Source organism: Anas acuta, chromosome 2 (genome assembly GCF_963932015.1).
Source record: "Anas acuta chromosome 2, bAnaAcu1.1, whole genome shotgun sequence".
In the NCBI taxonomy this organism is placed as follows: Eukaryota; Metazoa; Chordata; class Aves; order Anseriformes; family Anatidae; genus Anas; species Anas acuta.
Window position 1 is genome coordinate 21,243,977 of NC_088980.1, and position 17,770 is coordinate 21,261,746.

The window sequence follows — 17,770 nt, forward strand, 5'->3', positions numbered from 1 at the left end:
TGCAAGAGTGATGCATCACTTTATGTAAGACTTGATGAAATTCATTTACAGAATATAGGGTCTTGCAGAACTGTGTTAATGATATCACCTATCAAAATATCAAAATTATAAATCATGTTATTAGTTGTTATATTTATGGTTTTGTTTTTCTTCATCTGTTTACTCTTCATTTGCCTTGGCTTTATCACTAGCCACCAAAGAGTGCTGGATTCAGTTCAATGTCAGTATTTACAAAAACATAAACATTGGTACATTTTCTAACTTACATGAAGGAAAATAAATAAAAAAATGTAAGATCAAGGGGACTGACAGTAAAAATAGTTTGAGCACAGAATGCCCTTCATTTCCTGTCCTCTGAAATATTTTCTTCTTGACTTCAATATCCATCAACCACCAATCCAACATCATATGAATCTCTCCTTCCCAACAACCTCACCTGTACAGTTTCTATGCACTTTTTAAGGGTCTGTTTTTACCAGAGGACTTCCTTAAGGTCTTTTTTTTTTTCCTTTTTCTTTTTTTTTTTTCTTTTTCCCAGTCTTGCGTAGACAACATAGAATAAACAAACAGCACAGTACACATGATACACTACCAAGATGCTGTTCTTTGCCCCACTGCCTTACTGGCCTGAACCATTTGAGGTTAAGCATGAATACAATGTCCTATCATGAGTTGAATTGTCAGAGAGCTGGAGGTTAAGAGAAGGCATAGAAAAATGAGATGTCAAGTGAAATAAAACAGGAAAGGATTCTTCCAGCTTTATTTGGCATTCACATTATTTTATAGTTTATTTACATTTATTTTTATTCATACGCCTTGTTCATGTTTCTGTGTTTCCTTATAATCTTATAACGTACATGACTCATTTGGTCACCAATCCATATAACACAGTTGAGCATTAGCATGCTAATTCAACAGCACTGAAGTATTATTATGGAAGATATAGATCCTTTATTGATATAATTTAATATTTAATTGATGCAAAATATCCATTGTCAAAGAATATCACTAATCTAAATTGAAGCTCTGAAACTCCATGAATGCAGGACAAATATTTCACTTATAGCTACAATATTATGACAAGAAAGGCAATATGGCAAGTTACAATATTATGGCAATTTTATTTGTTTAGTGTGTAATAAAGGTGTGATAATGGAGGAAAGCAATTCATGTAAATCTCTGGTTATTCCAAACACCATTTCATTTGAGTATCAGCATGCACTCTCAAAAGGCAGGCTTTGGGGCTGAGTGGTGTCAAACACTCACTGTGTATCTGTACTTTGTTCTGTGTGTGATGGTGCCACAGATCTCTAAAAAAAAACAAACACTAGGTTATTGATCCATATCTTTTAACTCCAGATACACACTGGATCTTCTATTTGTCATGCTTGTTTAATTAGCGATTTTACACAGTACTCTGAGTCTTAGTCCTGAGAGAATGTCTTGAAAAGCATAGAGCAATAGTCCTTAATCCATACAAAAGGAATAATTGCTACTTTAGTTCATAATGTAAGCTGGTGTATGTAACATTTACTATGACTTCTTTTGTTCTGGCTAAATTATTTTTTAAGCTCAACTTTACAGTTTAGCTATGTAATCACATTAGATGATGCTGTGTTCATCTTTTTCTTTGTTGCTGGCAGGATCATTATCATCGTCCCCTCCAGGTAGGTTACTGCTGTGCTCTAGCAGTGTACTATATTGCCTCACTGCTCGCTGAGTCTCGCTTTGGTTTTTGATCTTGAATAAGAAATAAGCCATGAAACCCATCGCTACTAAAATGATGACGACCAGAGTAAGTATCCAAACAGTGCTCTGACCATGTTCTTTGTCTTTTTTGGCATCTGTAAATAAATACAAAGTTATTAGAAGCATGCCTATTAGAGCCAAAAATATGTAGACTACTGGACTAATTTTCCCCTTAGTTACTGTGGTGTTAATCAGGAACCCATGTTTATGAAGGAAGTGGAATTTAACTTCCAACATCCCCTGGCCTTCTTCAACTGCTCTCTTGAGGCAAGTATAGGAAGTTGACAAAGAAGCTGTGGTTGTTAAGGTGTAAATACGCTCACATGCTTTTTTAGGATGAGAGCTGTATTAAAAATCTATCGCGGTGTCTGTGTGTCAGCCCCCTCACAGACATTAGAGCATATGAAGGAGCAAAGAGAGGGTGATCAGTTTACCGAAGCATTTAGTTTTCTTGGGATGCTGTGTGTGTCTTCTAGGTACTGCTAAATCATTATGGCAATTAATTCAATGGCAACTAAGTAAACTAAAAACATAAAAATAAATATATAACCCAAATATATGTATATTTCATAAATTTTATATTTCATGAAATCATAATCATATGAAATTATAAAAAATCATAATTTCATACATTCAATACATTAAAAAAATACAAGTGTTTGTTTACATGTCACTTTGAAGTTATTGGGAAGGAAAAATAAAGCCTACCTTTCATATTTGCAGTTACTTTAAGAATAGCTGTCAAAGAGAAAGGCAGATGTTTTGTCAAAATTACATTCCCATCCTGACAGACCATTTTCAGCTAAAGATCTGGTAACCTGCACACCAAGGTTACTTTAACGCATCTTCTAGAAACACATTTGTTAAATTAATAATGAAAATGTGTGATTGATTTCAACCTGATATTCAACGTATGAAACTACAATGTTTTGCATTTCAAAGCCTCCTTCTTGACCCTTTATTAGTAACCAAATAATCTCCAAGCACAGATAGCTCCTGACTGCATCAGGCTGGCTTTCCCTTCCCCTCTGGCTGATAAATCTTGTCATTGTTGGGTCTGCACATCAGCAGATGGGAACAACTTGATCAAATGCTAAGGCTATAGGACAATTTTCCTGTACAGCACACGGTTCCTTTGAGACCCAGCAGATTTTTAATTCACTGTAATCCATTCGCATCTGTAATTACATTTATCAGCTCAAGATTTCTTATGCAGTTTTTCCCAGCTGTGCAAAGAGGGCGCTGTCTGCAAGATATTTCTCCACACACTGGACAGTGCAAGCTGGGTGCAAGCTGGCCTATGGCCTGAGCATTTCAGTGCAGCAAGCAAAAGGAGCTGTGCAGCCACAGCAGAAGCACAGCACAACATTAAGCTCTGGCTTGTTCATGGGCAAGGATGAAATACAACTGTTAAATTGTCTATTGGGAGGATGCAGGGCTTGCTGTGCTGTTAAGGGTGCTTATTCAGAAAGAATGTTCTGCTGGAGAGCCTGGTGTCAAGGGAATACTAAGGGAATATTATCAAGGGAATATTATCAGCACTTTGGCACGGCACTTAAGGACCACTCCTAATCAAACCCTCAAAACAAATTATGTGTAGATCCTGAGTTTGTGCTTTCTGATATAACTGGTAACAAGGCATTACCTTCCTGTAGTGTCTTTTTCTCTAACTACCCAAAGAAAACTAGAAGTTGCCCTAAAAGAGGAATTTTCCATTTCAGAAAATGCTCTGCCACTACCAAAGCATGTACAGCTGTTTACCACACCAGCTGCAGCTTTGCTCTGCTAGGAGAAAGGACAGAACCTCAGAAATGTGCTGAAGCTTGGGGGTTGCGAAATAGGGCAGGAAATTGTACTTTAAAAAAAATAATAAATAAATCTTTTTCAAAATTAACAGTTGAACTCAAAAATACCACATGGCTGCTTGGCTCACTATATTCTGATATTTCTACTTCCTGACCAAAGCAGATGGTGCTCAGTTACACAGAAACACAACATTAAAAAAATAAATGCTAACCAAAACACTTCAACTATTTTCAAAGGTCACTATACGTGCTCTGGATTCTGCTTCCGTTCTGTTATTATTTAAATGAAATTGCTTCATCCATCTCTTGCTGGAACAGCATGTAACAGTGCAGCAAGAGGAAGAAAAGCAAATAATTGATGCAACTCTTGTTCCACAGAACAGGAATTAATGTTACCAGGAAAATGCGTGTGCATGTTGGAAGGGAGAAAAACCACAGAGGAGCTTAAACATTTTCCGGAAAATATTGATAATCTTTGGTTAGTAATTGAATATTCATTACAGAATGTGAGAAAATATGAAGTTATAAAGTAATAAAACATGAACAGTACATACAGCTCTATGTATTTGTAATATTTTTGGCTTAACGTTGAAACAAATGATAGGATAAGTCTGTAAATAGAGCATTTTATTTGACATAAATTGTGGGTCTTTTGTAGTAAAGATATTATGTTATTACTACTGAAATAAACCCATAACCATCAAGAGCAATTATTAAACAAGTCACTTACTCTTTGGTTTCTTACAAATAAACCCTTTTTCAGAAGAGCAAGGAATGGCACTCCAGTACCCGGAGGAGGCAGAAAGTTGCACGCAGTAATCAGGCTGTTCCATTGAGGGCTCTTCTTCACCCCAGTTGACAAAGTCAAAGGCACTGTTGTCTTGCCAAAGCAGCAGCCCTGGTGGTGCAAATGTTAGTAGCAATACTAATAGTTTCACATCAAAGATCTTCACTAGTGTTATTTTTCCTCTTCAAAAATCCCCTCTGTGGTTATTTTCTAATGCATTTTATTTCTCTCAATTCTCATCTTAAAAAAAATATAATTGCATTTCAGCTTTATGATTTATGGATTTGCTAATCATAACACTTAATTTACATATCTCCATGTTTTCTTGTCTAGTGGACTATATTTTCAAACAGAACTGGAGTTCTATAGTTCTAGAGTTCTCTAGAGTTCTAGAGTTCTAGAGTTCTACTTTTCAAAGTAGAATTAGACTTTTTCTTTTTTTTGACCTTCTAAAATCTTTTTTCAGCAGCACTTGCTGAAAATTAAGGAACTTTTATTGCAAAGCTTGAAATACACTTATTTAAAATTAAAATATTTATGTTTAGCATAAGCTCTAAAATAAAAATATTGAATTATCAATGAGTTAAACAGAATCATAAAAAAAAAAAAATCCTTTCTGAATGATTGTGGTCTGAAACTAATGTGTTTTTTTTTTTTGTTTTGTTTTGTTGTTGTTGTTGTTGTTGTTGTTGTTTTGCAGTTAAATGTTTTTTACTGGTAGCCAGTAGCCTAATTTTCTCCATTCAGAGAAGTGTGATGGAGCTCCAACCAGACACCCACAGTCCTTTCAATGGGTACTGCCCGGCCAGGAGAAGGTGGGGCCTGCTGAGATGCATTCCCAACTGGACCACAAAGCAATCAGGGAGGGCATTGCCTTCTTGCAGACCAGGAGTGGGAGACCCATCGCCAGGGAGGGCTAAGGATAGAGGGAATGATCAATGGTATGCGTCAGGGATAGGTATCTTCTGTGAAGTCTTGGTTACATGGCAGCCAATTAGCAGCCGTGCAAAATTGTCACGGATTACAGCACTTCCCAATCAGTGGAATTTAGGAATGAGGCCCAGTCATTGTCTCAATTACACATTGCATCCTACATTCCCATAGAATAGTGTCTTTTGTGTTTTGCCTCTTGAGAGATATTCCCAACACCTATCCACACTTTTGCTACTAAACCAGATATACAATAAAAATATTGGAATGGAGGCAGTGCCCATGCTGGCAAGAAGGCGCATCCCCTCTGGTGGATCCAGAGAATAGCCAAGATCCATAACTGAAGCCAAGCTGACTTCTTTTCTACAGCCTTTCACACCTATTGGATAAACCCACACACTTCCAAGAGTTTTTAAATTAATATGCTATAAATCTATTTTTGTTTGGTTTTAACTACCTTTTACCTTGAATTAGTTCCTCAAAAGCAGCAATACATTGTATTTCTGTTCATTTCATGAATCCTATTTGTGATTATATGTAGAAATACAAATATTTACCATCTGCATTTCTGTATATTCCTATCCAAAAGCCACTGGTCTTGCTTGTGTATAAGTCTGCTTGTTCTGCTAGAAAGTTTGATTCAGCCAAGTCTTCTACAGAAGCCAAGGTGCCACCTATCACACATAAGAAAACAAACAGAAGATGGTTGGAGATATGCCTTGCTGTAGAAGTCATCCAAAGTTTCAGCCTTTGACACAGGACAAGATTAACTATAAAAACTCCTTCCTGACAGTAGGAGTAAGCAAGGGTTTAAGCAGAGACTGCTTAAAGCACAGACTGTGAGTCTGTAATAAAAAACATGAAAGCACAATAAGGATGGCAATTTTGAAACACCAGGAAAAAAAAAAAAAAAAATAATAAAAGAGCACATTATTTTTCAAGTGGTTGGATAATATTTTTGTTATGGATGGTTATTATAGATTGTTATTTATTTCTTCTTCATGGCCTTGACAGGTTATTATATAGCAGGTAAAACTGCACAGCAAGCATGTTTGTAATTCAAACTAGGATTAATTTTTCTGAAAGTGTTTGCAAATTAGAAGTGCTGGAGGAAGAGCGCTAAGAGGATCTAATGACGTGAAACAGGACACATTTAATTTGGACAGCATAATGTTTCTTTTTCTTTTTCACAGCCTTCTGAAGACATGGATGATGTACCTGGCTACCAGACAATTCACCAGTGTGGGTGGAGGACGGACAAAGCTCATGGTCTTGGCCAGGTCCAGACACCTCCAAGAGGAGGGAAGAAAGCATTTGCCCTCCCCTGGCTCTGCAGACTGCCAGGGAGCCCATCGCTGGTAAAGCAAGGGCTGTCAGGCAGTACTTGCAATCCTTTTCAGATCACACAGCCCGAGTTAAAAATAAATGATTGCTATTATAACATTTACTTTTGTCCTTGCATAGGAAGAGATACAGAAAAGAAGAGATATGGCCAGAAAGAAGTTCACCCACTTTAAAATCTCACTAAAAGTAGAAATTTTGTGAATAAATATAATATATGTATTTGTAAGCAAAGATTACAGTGTTAAAACTAAGCACAGCTGGTAAGGGGAAAAAATAAATAAATAAATAAATAAATAAAAAAGAAAGAAAGAAAACAAAACAAAAATCTGATCACCTTTATTTCAGTGTAAGTGAAAACCAAACAGCATCAATGGTGGAAAAGAGACACTGACTTCTTTTTATATATGCATATATACATATGTGTGTGCATATGTATATACACATATGTATAGATATTGCAGTAGTTTTCAAGACTTTTTAAATGTGATTTTCTTTTCTATGTCAAGATTGAAATTCCATTTGAGTAAAACTAATTACCTGACTGAATGCATTGAGTCACAGACTGAGCCCAGCTCATTTCACTGGCATTGAAATAATAGCAGTGGCTTCGGAAAGGAATCCAAGCTATGTGATCAGATTCAGGACACTTTCCAATATCCTGTGGCGGATCAGAAGGAAGTATACCTAAAAGAAATGTGATATTATGGATGCTTTCATTCAATAGGCACTGCAGTTTTTCAGATATGAAATCGAGTTTATAAAAAAAAAAAAAAAAAAAAAAAAACTTTCTTAAAACTACTTAAAGTATTCTAAGTATTCTGAATTGCTAGAATTATCGGTGACTATGGGGAGAGTGATAAGGAGCAGAACTGCTCAGTTGCAGCTAAGCAGTTCAATATGAGCCTGAACTCTTCAATGTTACCAGTTAAATGAAACTTGGGCTGCCCAAAGAATATATGGGTGTTCAGGTTTTTTAATTTCAGTTATTTCTTATGACCGTCAACTTCATACAAATAAGAGATACAGTAAAAAGAATAAAAAAAACTAGAAAACTAGAAAACCCTCAAGAGTTTCAAATAATTTGATTTTTAATGAGTTACCACACAAATCATAAATAACTAAGGAAATTTCCAATCTAATATTCTCCTTGAGATAATTCTTACATAAAGTTTCTAAACAGTTTGACAATACATGAAATAATTGGAAGCTCATTGAATATTTGTGTAGAAGGTTCACATTTTCCCACAATCCCACAAATGACATTATGGGGTGAAACAGTGAGTACAGTTTCAGTCAGTACATACATTTTAAAGTAAAATGAAAGTTGCAAATGAATGGAGATGAAGCTTAGAACATGTCCTGGAGAAGAAATTAAAGCTGAACTACACTAAAATGGCTCAAAAGAATCTCTGAATTTCCATTAACTCTGTTACTACAGCTAACAGCAGTTGACCTAGGACAAATGAAGGACAAAATGTTCCCATCCTAGAGTTTGCCTGTAGTGTTTTAATTTGTAGTATTCCTCTGTGAAGTCCATAGAAACACTGTGAATTAAGAACTTTTGTTTCAGCCTATAACAGACTTTATTTTTCTAATACTGTCATACATGATCAGCAGTCACCAGACTTCCTATTTTATTAATAACCAAACATAACTAGTCCTCCTTTCCCCAGTTTTTAGAATACAATAACAGTGAAGCTGGTATTGAACACTACTTACATTGAAGGAACAAAAATTATTTTATATTTCATGGGCTTTATTGGCTCTAATCCTTCCCACAAAATCTCTGTCAGCAAAAAGTTTCATGTTTTATACTCTAAAGCAGTAAAAAGTTTAGTATTCTCACAATCTGTGTTTTCTGTCTGCCTGCAGCATCGAAATCCTTCTGCATTTATCACCCGAGTCCAATAAAATGGCAGGATCTTTGCCCGTGAATAACAACTTCTTAAAAATAAAACATTGTTCATGCAATACAAAGGTATTGACACTGCACACACAGGGTTATTATTCTGTAATATTTACTTAAAGATATGTACTTTAGTTGAAACAGATCCAGCAAGATTTCTTCCTTAAAACCAAATGTCATCATCCATCAATCATCTTACCCTCAGACATTTTGCAGACAGGAAAATGTTTTTCATTACAAGGTGCTGTTTTCCAGGTCCCGTGGACATCTAGGTAGACACAGGCTTTTTTCTCTTTTGGTTCTCTGTAGTGCCAATTAGAAAAATCAATTTTCCTTTTATCAGTCCATCTGTAATATCCGTAACCCTAAAATTGAAACAGACTTTTTAATATATTTTTTCTACACTGTAAACTCAGATAAGCTGATTTATAAAATGCACCTTCTTGCAGTGATATTAGAAGCTCAGTTTGTATTTCTGTGCAAGCCCTGTTAGAACATTAATCAAATTCTAATTTGATTAATATGTAAAAGCAATGTAACAGTACAACAGCAGAACACCACCCATGAAGGTGTTTTGAAAGCTAAATGGGGCTTCCCAGGTACTTCTGGTGCTCAGTACCTTGCTGGGCAATGTTGTGAGGTAGAATCACTGTTGCAGAAGAGTCAGGTCACCACAAAGAGTAACGTGAGCACCAGGAACACAAAGCCTGTAGAGAGTTCAGGGGAACTGGAGCTCTGAAGCTGGCTATCAAACGAGGACTCTAAGCTCAAGTACAGTTTGCAGGAGAAACAACCAGGAGTAAAACACAGCTGTTACTATGAGAATCTCAGAAAGTGGAAGTTTCTTAGGAGCAAAAGAACAGCACAGGAACAGAAGCCTTAAGTGTCAAAAGGACAAGTACACAAGCTCCTGCTGAGCTCAGCATAATCAGAGAAAGATCACTGCCAAAGGAATGGGAAGAAGATCAGAGTCTCACTCTGCACCAGAAGGGCCAGCTCATTTATTTAGAAGTCTGGTGAGATGATGTCTGGTGATCTAAACTTGATCACAATGGAATTTTGACTGCTTTATAAACCACATTTCTACAACTGTTATATCAGCCAACTTTGATATTAAGTGTACTTAAACACTAGTATTTGTTTTGGATAGACATCTCCTGTGGAGTTCTGCAACTGGGAGGATCTACATCAAGCATTTATTGCAAGGTCTCCATAGGGATACTGTGTTTCAAACATGTTTTGCTATGTTATATATCAATGCAGAAACAAAATTAGTAAAAAAGGAAAGAAAAAAAAAAAAAAAAACACTAGTAAAGAAAATCATTACTGATGGAAGAACTAATTTTTAATATCAATGTAATTTATTTAGCTCAAAGATGCAATAAAGTACAGTAAAGATAGTACCTAATGTAAGTACATTGGACAATTTCATTCATCAGAGAAGCTGAGACTCATTTTGGCACTCAGTCACAGAGCTGACAAGCTAATGCTCACTCAAATGTTGTGGTGAGCCTGGATCATAGGCTGGTCACCTAAAAGTTAACCAGGTAGTTTCATAGAAGTGGCTAAGATTCCCAGAGTTATCAAAGACACCAGTGCTGTCAGAGGTTCCCGTCCTTCTCTACTGCCTGGGATGGTGTTTCATGATTTTAAGATGGATAAAGTTAAATGGACCCCCAGTCCTAGGTCCCTATTCGTGCTACAAATCTTCCTTCTGATAGTAATCCAGCCATAGCATTTAACCACATCACCCTTCAACTTATTAAACTTACCGCATTACTTTTGAGCCCAATCCATAAGGGCTCTCCATATGGCACTGCCTGCAGCAGCAGGAATATATTACTGTAATAATCTAAAATGCTGGCAAGATCTGAAGATTTCTCTTTGCAGGCTTTTCTTGCTTCTTCCCAATTCATTTTAGAAGGAATAATCAAATAGCTGCTGTTACTATAATGGACAAAATCAAAATCTGGAGCAGTTGTGGAATGAAAGAGTTCAGGCTCTGCAGGAAAGAGATATAGATTTGAGAGGAAGACAAGAAAACTTTTAAGTAATAGATTAATATTTTGTGGCAACATAAACATCAAGTAAAATATTTTGTATTTAAAATGCAGGACACACAGGTAACAGAATTGTTTGTAACTATAGCATATATAGTGCATTCAGAGATTAGGGAGAAGCAGAGGAATTGTTGTGCATGTTTGTGGACATACACTCTCACCAGATAAAATTATGTGAATACTCGTCACACAGGAATTCTCCTCCTATCTCTAGGTTCCCTTCCTGCAGTGCAGGTAAAAGCATGGTGCAGAATCTCCATTCCACTTGAGTTTAAAAATAGGATCAATTTGGGGATCAAATCAACAGGAACAAGTTTCATTCTAAGTCTAAGAAGACTCTACTGCTTCTTTTCAATGAAGAATAAAATGAAATATATATGTATATATATATATATATATATATATATATATGTATGTATGTATATATATAATTCTGCCTTAAATGTGGAAGGAGAAGACAAAGACCTAGAAATGATGATGGGTGCAGAAAAAGGACATACATGTTCATGTGGTATTGAGAATGCCCTGGAAAGTGTTTCTGCTAGTGATGCCTTTGTGTAGCTTTCTGCACTTGCATGGGACAGAGCCTGAAGCATGTGGTCCAGATGTGCCTTCTTCCTGTATTTTCAGTTGCAGAACATGACTTGCTACCTAGCAGTTCCCATTTCTCTTCCTGCAGACTCTGCAGTGTAGCTATGTTCCGGATGTGTCTCCCACCCTGAGGATATGTGAAGAAAACTGGAGCTTTTGCCCTTCTGATCCTTAGTCTTGTGTTACAAAAGCATTGCTAGGGAGTGTAACTGACCTTAATTAACACACATACACACACACACAATCTCCTCCCAAGGGAATATGTGTAAGGAAGGGTTTTTGGTAAGAGAGAAGGGCTGATGTCTGGAGGTGGGGGCGGCTTTTGCTGTATTGTAAAGCTAGCTGAGATACCTATGTACCTATGGTGGGTGTTATTGATGGACTTTTCTCCATGCTTTCTATTTACATTTACAAAATCACCTTATTCAGATACATATATCTGGGCCTGTTGACTATCTCACAGATGGCTAAACTCCTTTTTAAGTCAACAGATAAAAACAGGATTTTGAAGTCATGGGTCTTCTAACCTGTGTTAGATTAATCTCATCCTTCAGGATGAGATGAATCCTGCCTTCAAAGTGTCTACCTGTCATGTGCAGGCACCAGATCTAAATGCAGATCTGACGTGTAGGTGTATTCAGACTCTGTGAATGCTGTGTATGTCGGTGGGGAGAGGCCATAAAGCAAAAACTTTTCTGTGATCCTTATCCTAGAGAAGGTTTCATATCTGGAATTCTTGAGTTGGGAAAGGATCCCTGCTTCCTTCACACCAATTGCTACAGACACAGACAGGCAATTGTAACTGAGGACTTGTACACTCACATTGTTCAGTAAGTCTTCCAAAAAAGAAGATGAAAAATAAAACTTACTGCTGTCCATCTGGCAAACATAACTTTTGTTATCCTGACAGTCAGTGTTTTCCCAGCGCCTTGCTTCATTTACAGATCTTTTTGTCATGGCAATACAGTCAATCTAGGGAAAAAGTGAAAAATAAAGTTATAGTAGATAAAGAACAAAATGTCTGGCAAATTAACAGAGGAAGTTCTGAGGAGGCCAAATTAATAGCTTTCTTCTCTGATTTTTTTTTTCTTTTGTTCTACTGTGTAATTTATTGGAAAAGAAATGTATCATGGTTTACATCATAAGCCAATGTATTTTCCCTGGCAGATTACTGTAGGAAATTTTGTCACATTACTAAAATTTCTTGAAGTGCACCAAAGCTATTTTTGCTATATGGTTTATGGTAATCAATACTTAACTTGTTGAACTTTCATTTGGATTCATGCTGTCAAGAAGAAGTAATAAAATGAAATAAGAAACCCAGCACATTTAGTAGAATTTGTATTTTCAGTTAATATATTATAGATATTAATATATTAATATAATGTATTTCATGTTAATATATTTTATATTAATAGAATGTTTTCATTTAAATCTCCTAAATCTAATAATTCTAAATAAGTCTAACAGTAATTATAGTAGAGCATTCTTTTTCTGCAGTTCTAAACTTCTGCAAAGGAATGACAATAAGTTTACATGTATATTCTTAACAGGCCTATTAATCACTGGGTACATCTTTAAAGACTTGATCTCTGAAATATTATTCATTTTTTTTCTACTTAAAGACATTAAAGTATAGAGATCCTAGCTAAGAGAATTCAGGCCAGTTACACTAAGTTACAGGATATTATCTAAGTTATGCACTTGCTGATTTTTTTGTTTCTGTTTACCTGTATTGTAGTATACCTCCCATTAACTTCAATATATTTATCCCTAAAAGGGAATTGTCTTGCCCAATGTGAATAGTCAAAAGAGCTTCCATCCGTCCACAGATAACTGCCCTCATTATTAATATCATTTAATCCAATCCAAGTTTCACTGGAGACATCCTTTAGATTGAAGGTGAGGAAGGCTAAAACAAAAGATATTTAAAAATGGGTAATTTAACAGAAGCATCTTAATTCTATTAAAAATATGAAAGGGATAGTTTTTAAGATAAAAATGCTACTCACAGTGTTCTTAGAAATATTATAGAAATTAAGGTTAGAAGGGACTTCAAAACATTAATTAACCTTCCTAAAGGTAGCATAAACTGTCCATATGTCATTTCTGATGGATGTTTGTTTACCGTCAAACCTCAATTTCTGGGGCCATTTCAAGCCATTGCTATTTATCCTACCTTCCAAAACCACAGGGAACAGATCCTTCTGCTCTTTCCGCCCTATGGTTTTGCCAAGAGATGAGAAGTGCCATAATAGCTCACTCCAGTCTGCTGTCTGGATTAAGCAGCTCTGGGTCTTCCTTCACAGGAGCTATTTAGATATGGAGTCTGTTTTGGACCATTAGATAGGCCAAAAACTCATTTAGTGGCTTCAAAGAATGAGTTTTATAGGAAAGGAAAGGTGCTGGGGAAGGTCAGAGGGATTCAGGAGAGGGACGGGAAACAAAGAAGGCGCTAAGATTTTAAATGGATGTGGATAGTAGGTTTCTCCTACTGTTAGGTTAGTAACCTAACCTACTGGGGGGGCCGGGGGGGGGGGGAGCGCAGAGGGGTTATATTGCAATGAAATCACGAGTATTCATCTTTATTGTCACTATGTGATTTATTTTACAATTATTTCCCCAGGACTAGTATTGCTACGAGGTTCTGTGTACCGTCATCAGTATATACAGGACCTGAATGTTGTGATCCAGTGCAAAATAAGTAGTTGAGATATGTCACTTCAGAGTGCTCAAATATCGAAGCTGTTAACCTCTAGAAGGACTATATTTGGTCGCAGCAGCCACTGTTACAATTTTAGCTAATAATTATGATGTTTTTAGTGACATTTACTGGCATTGTACCTAACACCAAAAGGTTGGGATTTCATACCTTGCACTTGATCATTGTGAATAGAGGCCAAATTTCCCCCTAATTCTATACAAGCACTTCTTGCAGAGTGCCAAGTCAGTCTCTCTTCTTCTCTGGATCCAAATATTTTATAACACTGTAGGGAGAATAAAGGATTAGGCAAAATTTCAGGTGTCAAAGCGAATTAAATTTGATTTGATTAATTCAGTTCCAGTCCCTGCATGCAAAGAGCAGCAATTTGTGGAGCTGCTGAAATGCCAATCCACTCAGCCAGCAAGAAGGAGACAGAGCTAATAACAGAATTTTACATGCAGAGCTCTCAACCTCCCAAAGCTACTGAAACATTTAGCAGATAATCAAGATAGAGGTTTGGGGTCACATTGCTGAAAAGTAAAGTTTTTGAAGGACAAACTATTGCTGGATTGAGACTATTACTTGGGACAGGTAACTCTCAGGTCAAGTTCTTTCAATTATATGCCACAGACATTACTAAACCCTGTGCTTAGGTTAGCATTAAACATGAATGAAGCAGCATTGAGAACTGCTGTTTTGTACAGTATATTAGTATCACATTTTTTTTTTTTTATTAATACTGGTGTAAAACTTTTTCCATAGTTGCGTATGTTCTGAGGGACATATTTTTAACTGACATGCTGCTTCTACCTTTTTCTTTTCCTCCTTTGAAAGAAAAAATAATCCTTTTCCTATTGATTGCATTGTGGGAGTGATTTTTAGTTTTGTTTTATTGTTTGTTTTGTTTTTCTAGTGTCTATGTGTCCAAGTATACTTATGCTCAACTTATTGGAAAACAATGTTTGCTTGTTTTTTACTTTTAATTTAACTTTAATTGCTGCTTGTGTTACTCAACTTAAGATGAAATGTGGTAACTGATTATGTATGGAAAGTGTGTTCATATTTTCAGTTCAGTGTCACTCATATAAAGGGGGTTACAATTATACATTGGGATAATGGAACAGTAATTCTGTACAGTACATCTAATATAAACAGGAAAAAAAATATAGAAACTGCGAAAGTTTATGGGTTGCCCAGGGAGGTGGTGGAGTCACCATTCCTGGGGGTGTTTAAGGAAAGGTTGGACGTGGCGCTTAGGGACGCAGTTTAGGAGATGACATTGGTAGTAGGGGGATGGTTGGACCAGATGATCTTGGAGATATTTCCAATCTTAATAATTCTATGAAGGTAACAACGTGGACATCTTAATATTTCATAGAATAGAAATGAGCAACTGCCACAATCCATTCCAGGAACAGATGCTTTTCATAGACCTTCAAGATAATCTGGTCCAAATTATAACAAAATATTCAAGTTCACTTTTTTGAGATTTACATACGGATTTAAAAACATGAAAATTCACTTTTAGAATACCACATAAAAGACTGTTGTATAAAATAAGAGCATTTATATAGTGAGATAAAAGGGATAATTGTTTTCTCTACCTATAGCAAATCTGCTAAGAGCTACTGAGATTTGTTACTTCACCTTATTATGAAACAAAAGCCAAGTTTCAGGACATCCTCCCAAAGGCAGAAGTACAGTAGGAGCAAGTCCTGAGTAAGCTGAATTGTGCCTTTCACAAATGAAGGCATTTTTCAAAGCACAGTTTATATCCTTCCAAAAGCCTGTAAATAAATGAAATACATAGAAACACTCATGGAAACTCTTGTACCACCATTACAGAGGATAACACAGACAATATTCATAAAGCACAAATGAAACCTTCCAGAGGTAGGTGAAACAGTTGCCACATACACTATTAGCCCAAATACAATCCTCCTTCCACTGCAGTGTGTTTGTCTTCCAATAGTGAAGGCATGATTTTAACCTCAATGTACTTGTTATGAAAAACTGTCTCTGCTGTTCAGCTATGTGGGGAGCCGCAGATTTAAGTACGTGGCAAACATATTAGCTTTTGATACCATTATCTCCTCAAGATGCTCAACCAAGTGTTTCACTTTGCTATTTTACTCACCAAAATCTTTTGACATTATCACACAGTTTTCATCATTATTTGCAAAATTGGGTTCATTTGGAGCCCAGGCAACATAGTCCACTGGGGTCTTATCCAGCCAGCTGAAAGAAAAAAAGGCAGAGTGGTTGCAGGACAGATATCTCCAGCAGCCATTTAGAGATATGAGGTCTCTTCAGCAAATGGGCTAAGCAAGGTATCAAGGTATCAATAGTGACTAGAGGGCAAAGGCTCTAAAACTGAAAGGACAGTTCCACAGCAAATATTACGGCCTCTCACCTATTTAGTATTATCACATTCAAGTCCCATCAGTGTCCCATTTTGTCAAAGGCTAGATAAACAATGTCATACTCAACAGCTTCTTACAGTCTGGATGAGACTGTAACACCAGAGTTTGAATTTCTCTTTCATTCCAGAAAAGCATCCTCCAGAAATAAATCTATTTGTAGAAGGCTAAAACAGGTTCTCTGCCAGAAATTTCAGAAAGCTTTTGGGTGAGATATTGCTCATGCTTCAGGCTCACATAATTCGGGATTTATTTATCAATAAGTGGGATTCATATGGTTAAATGCTTATGTCTAAACCTCTGGAGCTTCTACATAGCCATTAGAGGCCTAAATCAGAGTTAATCTCATCTTAAAGTGGATGTCTAAAGTGAACTAGGTGAACATCATCCTAAACTTAGCTGCTTGTCCTCACTACTTATGAAGGGTTGCTTGGGTCTTTAATTCAGATCTCTCAGTGTAAGACATCAAATGAAATGACCCTTACCCATGAAATACTATTGGATTTTTTCTCCCAGATGTAAATAAATAAATAAATAAATAAATAAATAAATAAGATTATTTGCTTAAATGTAGGAAAGCTTAGTACTTCTAATCTCAAACTTCTGAAATCTATCTAGAGGATAAATGCGTAAGAATTATTAACTTGTAAGATGAAAGCACACACAAATACCTCCACAGACTGACATGAAATTGCCATCATTGTTGTACATTACTATCTTTAATGTTCTTCCTTTACTCACCTGAACTTATGATCAAAGCTGACAACTAAGCCAATGAAAAATGATTCCACTCCGAGAAATATTGCCATCTCTTTTGTCTTAATCTAAAACAAAAGCAATTTAATCACTAAACAGTTCCACAGTTATGCTTTCCTTGTTTCTTTGTTTGCTTGCTTGTTTTTTACATTATTTGAGTGTCAGGCAAGAATGTTGTAGGTTCAGACCTGAACTGCAAGAAGGCTACAGAGAAACAGATCCTGGAGGGAGGAACCCAGTGGACAGGAAAATAATAGTAACTGCTCTGTAGGCTACATGTCTTAGAAGAGATAAGCAACCTGGCCCTGATCTGCCCTTTGCTACTCCTTTAACATTCACATGCATTTTTTCTCTACTTACCTAATGTTAGTTCTTGACAGGTCCTGAAAAAATATACCAAATAAGTAATGTAGGGCAGTAGCTCAGGATTTTAGCCTAGCTAAACAGCTAGACCATTCTCTTTATTTTTTAAGCTGCTCTTCTGTTAAAAGTCAGCATTAGTGGCCACTGACCTTTTCCCTACAGGAAGGCTGCAGTATAAGTCATGCTGCCTATGAATTGCCTGAGCATGTGTGGTGCAAATTACTGTTTTGTATTGGATGCTGAGAAGAAAAAAACAAATCCAAGGGACAAATCCATGAGCAATACAATCTTATCAAATTGTTTACTTGTAAAACAGAGTGAAATTGATCATGGGTTCAAAAGTGCCCACACTCAT

The 17,770-nt window shown here is 36.4% G+C and overlaps 1 protein-coding gene across 1 annotated transcript in view; it reads right to left on the reverse strand.

The window, feature by feature from the left end:
- Positions 1-728: 728 nt before the first annotated feature.
- LOC137852261 (macrophage mannose receptor 1-like) overlaps positions 729-17,770 on the reverse strand; it is a 35,370-nt gene continuing 18,328 nt past the window's right edge. Inside the window, exons 17-29 of the mRNA XM_068673824.1 lie at positions 17,038-17,120; positions 16,014-16,114; positions 15,524-15,663; positions 14,045-14,159; positions 12,903-13,084; positions 12,042-12,144; positions 10,294-10,523; positions 8,721-8,886; positions 7,153-7,299; positions 5,829-5,945; positions 4,285-4,452; positions 2,458-2,487; positions 729-1,844 (exon numbers count right to left, since the gene is read on the reverse strand). Of these exons, the coding sequence (XP_068529925.1) occupies positions 1,603-1,844; positions 2,458-2,487; positions 4,285-4,452; positions 5,829-5,945; positions 7,153-7,299; positions 8,721-8,886; positions 10,294-10,523; positions 12,042-12,144; positions 12,903-13,084; positions 14,045-14,159; positions 15,524-15,663; positions 16,014-16,114; positions 17,038-17,120 (1,824 nt within the window). The 3' untranslated portion in view covers positions 729-1,602. The remainder of the gene's footprint in view (positions 1,845-2,457; positions 2,488-4,284; positions 4,453-5,828; positions 5,946-7,152; positions 7,300-8,720; positions 8,887-10,293; positions 10,524-12,041; positions 12,145-12,902; positions 13,085-14,044; positions 14,160-15,523; positions 15,664-16,013; positions 16,115-17,037; positions 17,121-17,770) is intronic.